Source organism: Melospiza georgiana, chromosome 4 (assembly GCF_028018845.1).
Source record: "Melospiza georgiana isolate bMelGeo1 chromosome 4, bMelGeo1.pri, whole genome shotgun sequence".
Taxonomy (NCBI): Eukaryota; Metazoa; Chordata; class Aves; order Passeriformes; family Passerellidae; genus Melospiza; species Melospiza georgiana.
In genome coordinates, this window is record NC_080433.1 from 11,673,905 (window position 1) to 11,686,126 (window position 12,222).

General features: G+C 38.3%; 1 protein-coding gene across 8 annotated transcripts in view; it reads right to left on the minus strand.

The window, feature by feature from the left end:
* ERC1 (ELKS/RAB6-interacting/CAST family member 1) overlaps positions 1-12,222 on the minus strand; it is a 267,802-nt gene that overhangs the window by 201,214 nt on the left and 54,366 nt on the right. For all 8 annotated transcript variants that reach the window (XM_058022071.1, XM_058022067.1, XM_058022070.1 and 5 more), the window contains exon 3: positions 6,465-6,881. In XM_058022071.1, the coding sequence (XP_057878054.1) occupies positions 6,465-6,881 (417 nt within the window). The remainder of the gene's footprint in view (positions 1-6,464; positions 6,882-12,222) is intronic.

The window sequence follows — 12,222 nt, forward strand, 5'->3', positions numbered from 1 at the left end:
ATTGTTTAGTTTCAGGATTTTGTTATGCATTTTTTTCAAAAAGTGCTCCATACCAGTAATTTTAACCTCTATTTAAGCAAGATGTAAAAACAAACTGAAAAAAGAACATATAAGAGTCCTGTAGAATTTATTTCATTGCTATTAGAGTTTTTGCTACTAAAATTATATAGTTATACAAGTCTGGAAGCAGTAATCATGGCAGTTCCTTCGGAAATTATTTCTGCATTTTTCCACTTGTCATTTCCTGCATTTGCAAACCCAATCAACATAATTCCCTGAAAAAAACAAAGTGACTGTATTCACAAAGAACATAACTTTGAAAGACGTGCTGGCAATTGCACACACACTGATAATGGAGGGTGCCAGTTGCTTTGAAGCTCAGCTACCCCTGGCTAAAGAAACTCATCTCTCTTTTGCAATTGTATTAATCCATTGAGACGATTATTTCTTAATCCAATTAAAACCTCAGATATTAGGACACTTAAGTTTGTTTACTAAGGCATCAACTAAAGTGAAAATTAAAGCACAGGTTCCGGCTCATCTCAGCATTTCAATCAGCAGGAAACAAAAGCAAAATCCCTCAAAATTTGGGAATTAGAGTAAAAGCAAGGTAAGATGAGAACTAATTCAAACCATCCAATTAGCTGTAAGCAGCAAGGCATTGTGATGAAATCTGACTACAGAAGTGTGAATTCAAAAGCTGAAGAAAAGTCAATTAAAAATTATATCTTAGTCTTGTAGAACTTCATTTACATGTGTGCTGTAATTAATTTTTTCTCTTTCCTCTTATTTAAGGTGCAAAAGCACTCATTTTGTACTTAAATTAGCTTCCAACTTAGGTTTTTGTCCTTCCACTACAAAGTTTGACATTTGTGGAAACAAACTTCCACAAATCTCACTTTTACTGAATAAAAGGCAGGACAATGTGAACATCTCCAAGGAAAGCATACCTAGGAGATAATTTGTAAACAAAGCAAAGCATGTAACATGTATTGACAAAGAAAATCTTCTAATATAACAAAACATCAAAAGACATTGAAGTTTAAGCATTTTAAACCCTTAATCCCCAGAGAGATTTATGCATTGTTTCACATAGTTTTAAAAATCCTATTTCAAAGGTATGAAAGTGCTAAAATGAAATAGTAAGAAATCCTCCTGTATGTTGATGAACAGCCCATTCATATAGAAAAAAAATTGTTTTGCAATAAGCACAAGAATTAATTAATTTACCCCCCCCCCCATGCTAGAAAAAGCATATGAAGAAACCTACTGAAATTTTATTAATTATTTCACTTTGATAAAACCATAATTATAATACAGAAAAAGCATCCAGACAGATGACTGGAGTTCTGCTTTTTTTCCATTTACTTAATACCCACACATTATTTAACTACTGTATAAAAATCAGAAATTTGCCATGCTAGAATAAGGTGCTTCAGATTTTTTTGTTGTCTGGAAAAACAGAAAACAAAAATTTTAAACTCTAAAAATACATTCTTTTCCAACCGAATTTTTCAACTTTTGAAGAATTATGAAGCTACCAGCCTCTGCACTGAGGAAAGTTGAAAATAATTTCACGTATGTTTGAACATTTTTAATTGTCATTCTCACCTAAGGTGACATACAGAATATTCCAAACTAAAAGGGTATTTAAAAAAATTTAAATACATAAAAAATACATTATGCATGCATTCAAGTTGCAATAGCCCATTTTCTCAAATTTTGACCTATAAAACCTATGTTTTAAAATGATCTGCAGACCAAGAAAGCAATTCTAATAAAGACATAATTATTTAAATTATCTTGATTGAAATCACTTCTCCCCTTGCCATTTGCTTCTAAAAGGTCAAAAGCATGAAGCAGCAATAAAAAAGCAGAAACTTCATTTTTTACCTCATCAGAAAGATATGATGGTAGTAAGAGTTCCAGTTACTGAATCTATCTACTCCTGAAAAACAAAACTTCTCTCCTGAAGTATCTCATTTATGTTGCAAAATCTTGGCACGGAACAAAAGTGTTCTTTGAGTTAACTCTAATTGCTCCAATTAAAATTTCTAAATCCTCCTCTGAGCCCGGAGCAGAAAATGGTAAGAATTTTAACACACCCTTGGAAAAATAATTTGTTTGCAAAACTTGTCACAGCTCATTAAAATCCAGTCAGACAAGAGAACCAAGCTCTCTGCACTGGGCACAGCTCAGCAGGGATGGGACACGTGGATGCCACATCCCTCCTTCCTCACTGAGCTCCCTGCTGCTGCTCTCTGGCCACCACAGGACCAAGTTTGGCTAATGTAAGTTTAAACACACCTGTGAGATAGGCTGGTGTGCTGTGCCAGACCTCTGCCCATGGGAGACAGAGCAGGGACTGCTCCCAGACAATGAGTGCTGGTTCCTGGGATGGAGTGGGCAGCTTGACTCCAAACAGCCACAAAGAGGGGTCAGTCCTTGCAATAAAGCCATCCTAGGTTCACAAACAGCACTTTGTGGGGTTGCCATTTCAGCAAACACTCAAAAAAGGGAAGAAATAATAGCTTTTTCTGCCACAGACTCTTTCCTTAAGCTCATTGTGGATGAGTGTCCTCATGAATCACCCATTTCAGTGCCTGTTTTACATACAAAACCTCCTTTATTTGTTAAGCACTCCATCCCTAACTCCTTCATTCAGTTTTGTACTCAGCTACAATAAAAATCCATCTTGTTTGAATGGGCCCGATTACTAAAAAATAAAATAATAAATTACAGTCAAAACTGTAATTTACTACCAAACAGTTTCTGGACACAAAGTATAAAGCTCCTGTCAGTTCTTCCCTCATTCCACACTACTGTAACATGCAAGCCTTGACTCTAGAACTACATTCTGAAGAAAAAAACCTTCAGTATAAACAGCCTTCTTTCTGTTTTCAAATAAATGGTTGTAGTCAGCCATCTATACTTAAGTCCTTGTTGGACTGTCCTTACAAACCTTAGTCTGTCCATAGTACTTCAAGTGTGGATCACATCATATTCTGCTCTGATATCTGGGCTATTGATCTGTGTAACTGCGAAAAATCCATTTCTAACCAGTGCATCCAGCACTTTGGGGAGTGGGGAGGCTGTCAAAAAGAGCACAGCAAGCTTGGTTATCTTTGGAGCTATGGACCACCACTGATAATTCTGCAACAGGCAAGTCTGGAACACAGAGGCAGCTTGGGAGCTATTCTGGAAGCTGTAGTTCAGCTGCTGGATTTCATCAAGTATTTCCTCCTGGTATGAAAATCATTTTGTTTTTGAAAGTTAAGTCTAGAATACCAACAACAATAATTGTCACAAAGACTGAAGAAGGGGTATTCAAAATAGCAGCTGTCTTTTAATAAGCTATGAGGCTTAAGCTTGTTTTCCAGGGTAGAGGAATGTGATGCAGCCACACTGCTATCTGCTGAAGTCAGGGCATTCTGATGTTCAACGAGATATTTAATTATTTGTGTTAATGAGAGAATGTCCTCTGTATCAGTTGCTGAATACATCCTCTGCTGGATATAGTAACTTTCCCATGGACTTGGATGAATAATTTCTTGAGACTCTCAGAAGTCAGGGCAATTGGGAAAAGCCCAAGAGAGTCAAACTGCTTATGGAAATACCTTTTAGCAGCTGCTAGAGAATCCATTTTATAATCTGGATTTGGGAGACTCTGAGACAGTGCCCTGGGAGGTGATCAAAAATATCTGATGTCTTTTATATGAGGAAAAATTAAGCAGCACTGGATTTTTCAGACTAGAAAAAGGGATAACTCAGAATGGATATAACAACCTAAAATGGTGGCACACAGTTGTAATCTTATCAGAACCACAACTTGGACCTCTCTTAGAATTTATTTTCCTTAGGAAATTCATGCAATCTTTTTGCTATTACTGTTAATAGCAAAAGCTGAAGAAATCAATTAATTCTCAAGGTTTAATTTTCAAGGTCATACTGCTGGCCACTGTAACCACACTGCCTGCCCAAAAAACTGTCTGATGATCTTGAGTCTCAACATCACACTTTGAATTACATGTAGGTTTTAAAGTTGGACAACGAGGGATACCTTTTTGCTTCAAAATGCAGATCTTTAATATTAATTTCCAGCAAATATTCTATCAGAAATCTAACACCCTTGCAGAGTCAGAAACAGTGGATTCTGACATCTCAGAACTTCTTTTGCTAAGATGGTAAGGACTGCTATTAAAATTTTCTACTCTGTCAGGAAATGAAATATAAACTGACCTTCCACACTCTTAAGAATCCCTTTGAGATACTAAAGCTTCCTTTAACAGCAGTATTTAAAGAAGAGTTTAGCATGCCTTTCCAGATACTGGGAATGCTAGATATAGAACCATCAAGAAAGTAGATTCATTTCTTCAAAGCAGCTCAAAAATTCCATCATTAGTATCTGGGACAGCAAAGGGCTAAAATAACCTACAACTATGGAAATACAGATGGACATAACAGAAGGTCAGCTGAGGAGGGTGATGCAGACACACTTAGCAGGTGACACACCTGAGAGAGAATTTCCACATGTGAAACATGGACAGCAGCTGTGAACCACGTCCTGCAGAGCATCTGGGTGCTCAGGCAGCCACATGCAGTAAAGCTGCAAGTTCCTCTGATTTCCTCCAGCCTGGCAGAGCCCCAGGCATGAGACTTGAGTTTGATGCAGGTAAGTCTGAGGTCACTTAGCTCAGCCTTGCTCAGAGCTCAAGGACACACAGGTACAAACAGAACCATTCCTGTTGTCACCCAGTTCCATAAGGAGATAAAATGGCACCACATTTTTGAGGCTACAAGGGTGCTCAGCTTCACAGCTGGATCCCACATCATATCCATGGTTTGAGCTCCAAATTACATTATACCCAGCTTACACTTCTCAATTAATCATGGCCAGGTAAGCAGCAAGAAGTAATTAATTTTAAAACATTTGATAAATCACATTTGCCCTTTCAAGTCAGTAGGTCATCTCCACCTCCTCTAGGAAGTACCTTACCATAAAGACTACCATTTAAGTGACTGATGATTTCCAAATATGTATGAATGGAACAAGAATTCTTATCTTGCAACATCTACTCATCTTCAGCAGGAACGAACGCAACCGCATTCCTCCAAAATTGCACAGCTCCTGCCAGCTTTTCATTTATGTTGCTGGACTTAGAGCAGAAACAAATGGAAGCCATTTGAGGCTCTTCCTGAAATAGTTACAAGAATTGGAACAGAATTATCATTGGTTGCTAAATAAAGGAAAAACTGTAGTGCAGAAACTCTGGAATCATATTATCTTCACTCCAGACACTCAAGAGATTACTGCTCTAAAAAAATAAATCTGGCCTAAATCTGGCTCAGAAATGCAATGGGCTCCAGCTTTCTTATATAAATGCTTGCAAGAGCACAAGCACTATGGGTCAGGCCCTGGAAACATATGAATAAGAGGTATTAAGAGGTATTTATGTGCTGCATACACTCATCTCAAAAAACTTTTCCAGGCCTTGCTTTCTTGACTTCTTAGAGAGAGGCCTTAAATCTTGTACACTCACAGAGCGAACCATGAGATAGATACCAATGTGCAGAACAGGTCATTACATTCATACACATGGTAGACATGGATAGCTAAGAATTCATGCCTTCAGTTGACAGATGTAAAATAATCTTTAAACAGAATCTTAGCACTCATGAATCCATGCATACACATATTTATCTGTGCATCTACACAATCCATGCTGAATTACCAGCCTTTTAGAAGTTAATATTTAATTACTTTAGGAGGCCAGTTGACAACAGGAAAATGCATTTAATAGTAACAAAAAATGTACTAGCTACACAGTATCTCATTTTTTTTTTGTTTTACTAAAATATTTGTATTCTATATAGACTATATTTTGTTATAATTAGTCTAAAATCATTAATAGTGAAGAATGTCTGCCACTGTACTCTTTTAAGGTACAATACAGACTTAACAATAGTTTTTCTCTTTTCAGAAGGACGGTGAGAAGGCGTTACTATGGGTGCAGCAGTGTCCCTTTAAGAAATCTCTTTTTTGGTTGTGCATCCAGGGCAGCTAATAGTTTTATCAAATACCCTTCACAGCAAGATGACTGTTTCCATAGAAACTGTTCTGCAATCATCCATTACTCTTGCAAAGATTTCTCTCTCTGCTCTCACCTAAATACAGGTAGCTACTTTCTCTCTGACAACAATAGAACAGAAGAATTCATAATTCATTTTACAGGCTTTAGGACAACTCACCTCTAGAGTTTCCTATGGGGCCTACAGGGAAAGTGGGGCCCACAGCACAAAACTCCAAAAGGTACGTGCAAGGAAGCCACAAAGAAATTTTAAAATGTGTGCAAATCAAATCTAATGTAAAATACAGCTTATAGAGAGGATGGAAGATTCTTTCCTTAGAACTGTCAAATGGATAGGAGACAGAGAGGAGTTTAAGATTGGAGATGATCACTCACCTCTCTCAGCATGTTGTTTTCCTTTTCCTTCTGTTCAAGAAGGCTTTCCAAGTGGTGCACGTGCATCTCCGCCTCAGCCAACCGTCGTGTCCGCTCGTGGTCCTCCTCAGTGGCTTTTGCTGACAGACCTTTACTCTGCAGCATCTCCAGCAGCTTTTTGATGGACTCATCACGTGCATTCAAGGTCTGTTTCTGTGTCTCAATACGCAGTTCCATCTCCTCCAAGGTTTTCCTTAGCAGGAACAGCTCCTTGGCCTGGCGCTCGTGCTCCGCGTGCAGCCGCTGGAAGTTCTCCTCTGTCAGCTCTGCCACCAAGGGCTCACTGGTCCTGCTGCTGCTGTCCTGCTGGAACAACTGGTTCAGGTCCCTCTGGATCCTCAGCTCATCCTGGAGAGCCTGGATAGTCATCTGCATATGCTGAAAGAACAGATAAATGAAATCAGAGGATTCTCTCCACTGGAGAAAGAAAGAAAACAGCATGAGCCACATCAGACCTCCTGAACCACCAGCCAAGAGGAAACCACCGTGCCAAGAGACCAACAATGGGGTTTTTTAAGCAGAATTGAGGTGGAGCTGGGTTATTCTACAGAAGGTTCAAGTTCCTCCTCCTATGCTTGGCAGAGGTTGCTTGACACTTAGAAGACTCTTGCTTGAGTGACTCTTCCACTTGCATCAACTTGAAAGAGCGACAATTTCAAACAGGAAAATGTCAGCAGCTTTCAGCAACTTATATCATTACCCTTCCAAATGTTCACCTCCCATACAGAACAATTATGCAGAGGAAGACCGAGAACTACTACAGAATTACTATCTTGGCAGAGCAGAGGGGCACAGCGCTATTAGAATTTACATTTCACCCACAAAACCTAATCACCTGTGAAGGCTCCCAAGCTCTTCAGCAGTAACTCTACACCTAGCACAGATTTCCCATTTGACTCAGAAAAGAAACTTCAGCTTGTAATGAAGAAACACAACTATAGAAATCTGGATAAATGCTGCATAGGGAAAAGGGCCACAAAATGCAATGCATGAGGATCTTAGCACAGAAGAGAAGTTACCACCTCATAAACAGGAATATGAAATCAATCAAATTATCAGCAGCAATTTGTTGTTGTGCAAGACAATAAATCCTGTCTCAATGACTGAATACAGTGGGTTAATGTAATGGGACAATACAGGAGAAGCACAGTTTGCCCACAAGTGTCTTCGTTTATATTTCAATAAATATGTTTTTCTTCTCAGTAAGACAGAAGTATCACGCCAATAAGAGAGAAGTATAAACACTGCACAAAATTTGATTACCAGAAATGAGATGCACACTGAGTGATACATCTCCCTTAAATGAGGCATTCTTACAATTTAGTCTGAGTGTGAATAAGTCAGATGCACTGATCCCTGGGGTCTACATTTCTATTACAAAAACCAGTGTCTGCAATACTGCTATTTCCAGTATTCACTAGGCTAAAGTACTAGAATAAGTTATATTCTATGATCAAACCTGATGCAGACACACAGTGGTGAGGTCTAAAATGTAAAGATGGTGCAAAATTCGTGCTTTCTATAAATCAAAGTACTTCATTTTACTTATTTTACAAGTATTTGTAAAAGGAGAAACTAAGAGAATTGGGTTTAAGCATAACTCCAAGATTACGTTTATCACAATTCTTATGTAAAATGCCTTGAAGATGTTAAAAAGCTGTCTGGACATGGCCCTGGGCAACAGGCTCTAAGTGGCCTTGCCTGAGCAGGGGGATTGGATCAGCTGACCTCCCATCAACCTCAAGCACACTGTGATTCTATGAAGAGACAGCAGACAGCATTTACAGCAGAGTTACTTAACTTTAATCTATTTTAGAAACACAAAGAGTTCGTTTGGTTGCACAGAATGGTGCATAAAGGTAATCCAGACCCATTTTATTTGCAGAAGCCAGTATTTTAGACAAGTGCTTTCCCTCTATTTGTGTTCTGGCCTAAGAGGAGCTTTTCACAACCAAAACTGCTGTCAGCTCACCTAAGGCCACTAAAGGAAACAGTCTTGCTATTTGTCCTTCCTTAAGGTGGTTGGCACTGACAGCAGGATCAAAACTTCACCTGATGGCTGAAAATCAGCCCCAGCAAACACCAAACAAAATGCCTTAGCAGACACATCTCCAACTGAGCTGACTCTGGTGCAAGGCAGGGGTGGCAGGTGCTGCCAAGGAGCTGGCAGAGAAGAAAATGGAAACATCCTTCACAGCATCAGCATAAACTGAAATCAGCTTAAATGTGTTTGGTTTAAGGTGCTGCAATTGCCTTTTCTTCTACTTCAATAACACAGTATCTTGAAGTTAGTAATTTGGTTAATCTACAAATACACTTCAGGTTATAGAATCTGTGTGACAACATAGCACAGGTATATTAGGTGAGAGAACAAGTCATTACTCTGTTTTAAAAGGTGCATTGTGGTTATATATTGGTGGCTGCTCAGATTTATTTTCAAGTAAAAGATGAAAATATATCTGAAGGGAATAAACATGGACTTAAAAATGTTTTCAGAAATCACCTTCTTTTTAATTAAAGATCTCTACTTTCAGCTATTGACTGTGGTTTGGAGAAATTACAAAGTGAGAATGCCAGAACCACGACTATCTACTATAACTAACCAGTATGTTCAATTAATGCATGCTGGTTGAGCTGTAAGAGAAAACCTGCTTAACTCATTAAAACATCTGCCTCCTCTGTACCTATACGCCACCAATAAAGTCAGAAGGACTAAAACAGCAGTAGTGAGAAAATGTCCTCAATTTTTGTTACAATTAAACAGTAACCTCACTAGATGTAAATTTACAATTCCATACACGAGTTAATTCCATTTGTATTTGAGAAGCCCTACTTATCCACAGCCCAGCTGTGTGTTGTTCCTCCAGCTAACAAACAAATTCCCACATGCTCCCACCTGGCTCTCCACACTCTGCCACTTCAGCATTTCCTTTCTCCCAGAGAGGAAAGAGCTTCTTCTGAACAACCACATCATCGATTCAATGAAATTATTTCCTCTACTCAATGCTGTCTCAGAACCAAACTTGGGTTATTTATAAACATCAATGGCCTAAATCACCCAACCAAATTCTTACATTTCTACCACCTGATCTGCTGTGAAATGTCATTTCAGGTTACATAGACAAAAATTGTGTCTCGGACCCACAGAAATTATTTCCCCTAAACATGGAAATGCCTCCCTGGAACTTTTGGGTCACTGAACCAAAATCTATTACATGATTCAAATACATGATGTGGAAAAATAAATTTTAATACCAGTGACAAACAGGATTTACTGATGTCCATCAGTCTGTGAAATAAAGACAAGGCAGTTTGGAATACTTGACAATTGGTCAGCAACTGCCTGTGATTCAGTTTCCCAGGAAAAATTAGGAGGTGGAGTTAGCAGAAAAGTTAGATTTGAGCTTAGGAATAACTACCACTGCTCTCTGAACTGCTGCTCAGTCCTGAACAAACTTGATTATTAAAGGTATCTGGAAAGCACACACTACAGAAAATTATTCTGTGCTTCTGACACCCACTCTTTTCCAACATGCAAAATGGGTTCTTTTCTCTGCTTTCCAAATTTTTTATGATTCTCAGAATAATAAAACAATATTCTTTACTAGCTGGTATCATAACTAAATTACTACTTCAGTTAAAATTTCTTGTCTTCTATATAATTTTAAAGAAAACAATTTTCCTCCTGAAGGCGCAGGCAAGCATTACGAGCATCTCATCCATTTTTTAGACTTTACTTTTATATCAGCAACTATCCTAGAAAGGCAAAATATTTTCCAAGTTTATGCAACACTAGCCACTGATAATTAATTCCTAAGGTCTGACTAGAGAAAATTGAAAAATACTGTTGAAATAGTCTTACCTAGAAATAAACATGTAAAAATACGTTTAATACCACTGAGCTTCATTATGCCATACTCTACTAAGTAACAATCAAGCTTTTGGGAAACAGTTTAATGCTGGCAACATAATTATAGTAGAAGCAGTTACTGTGAACCTGTATTTTGCTTGAAATTTATTGCTCTCATCTCAGATCTTGAGGATTCCCTGTTTTTTTCAAGTAACGAAAACTAGTCTTTAAGCCTCACTAGAAATTATAACTACAAGTAAAAATCACAAAGGCATTTTTGTGAGCACAGCTGTCTAGTTATGGTTATATCCAATGAATTTTTCTCTTAACAGAGCTAAGCACCTTGAGGACCATCTCAAGCAGAAGTCCTAAAAGGACAAGGTGTACACATAACCTCTTGCACCAGGTGTTCCTCTGCCTGTTTTACTTCCACAGGTCAATTTACCAACCAGAGAGAGTTTGACTTTTATCCAGCAGCCCAAAATTTACATCTCTAAGTAGCAGAACACGATTCAATCTTTGCCTCCAGCCACCAGGACTCAAATTCACCTTTCCCACACCCTGGCAGGTTGGTGAGCTCCCAGCCTACAGGGTGGGTACAGCCCATGATGGAGAAGTTGCTGGTGTCTGGCTCCCAAAGCTGCCCTGCTGCTGCAGAATCAGGGTAATCAGTGTCAGGACTGCACCTACAGCTGTACTGGTGAGAGCTGCAGGCAGCTCCTTTCATCTCTCTCTGTTGAAGCTTTTCTTTCTTTGCATAAAATATTTAAAGATTCAGTAGGCCTGACAGAAAGTATTAAAGGGAGCACAGCTTCTTATTCTAATTGGTAGAACACACAAGAACAGAAAGACCTGAATAACAATACTTCCAACTAACTTAAATGTTTATCATCTCACCGTTCCAAAGGAAATGGGGGATGTGCATTTTAACTTTTTCAGTCAGAAAAAGAAATTTAATTGATATTCTACAGCCAAGACCTGTATTCTAACCCTACATTTTAGATCAAAAGGAGGCAGCCACTGCTACTACCATGATTTTGAAAGAAAGGATTAAATTGTTATATGCTTTAAAAAAAAAAAAAGGATTCCCAAACTCATCTTTGCAAGACAGAGCTTGACCTACCAAGCTACAGAGTTTAATATTCCAATATGCATCTGTTCATTTGGGTTTGGATGCCTGATTTAGATTATTCATACTGCAGATACTGTCTGTGTAGCTACTGTAATCAGACATACAACTTATCCCATATTTTATTCAAGAAGTCTAAATGCCGAAATTAGACTTCTGGGTTCTGCAAAACACCTAGTCACCAAACACTTCCATAGTTAAGTTCCTCTTAATCTCCTCTATTTAAATTCTAAGTAGGTTAAACCAAGAAAATTCCTTTCATTTTTGAACACCAAGAAAAAATACAGTACATTCAAGAGAAGCCTGAAAAAATCAGCAAAAAGAAACAGAATGTACTCTTTCCCAGAAACAAGGGAAAAACATAACATGCAATTATGTGACAGTGTCACAGAAATGTGTCACAATGAGGTGGGGAGCTATTGTTACATTCTCCAAAACTCAACCACTTAAAAAAAATTTTCTCTGACACTGGGAGAACACTGAAGACTCAATCATGAGCAAATGAATGTAGGAAAGTGATAAGGACAGGGAGAAAAAAAGGGGTCCTACTAAAATATTTAGTGGTGTGAAAGCTTCCACCTGGAAGAGAGAGGTTCAAGCTCTTACTCATCCTCATATGACTCAAAGGAGGCTCCAGTCAGGAAGCAAAAAAGATGTTCTTGGGTGGATCTCTAACAAGTTATTCTTACAGAACGGACTAAGACAGTTTCTGCTTTGCACAAATATTGACTGACTTCAAA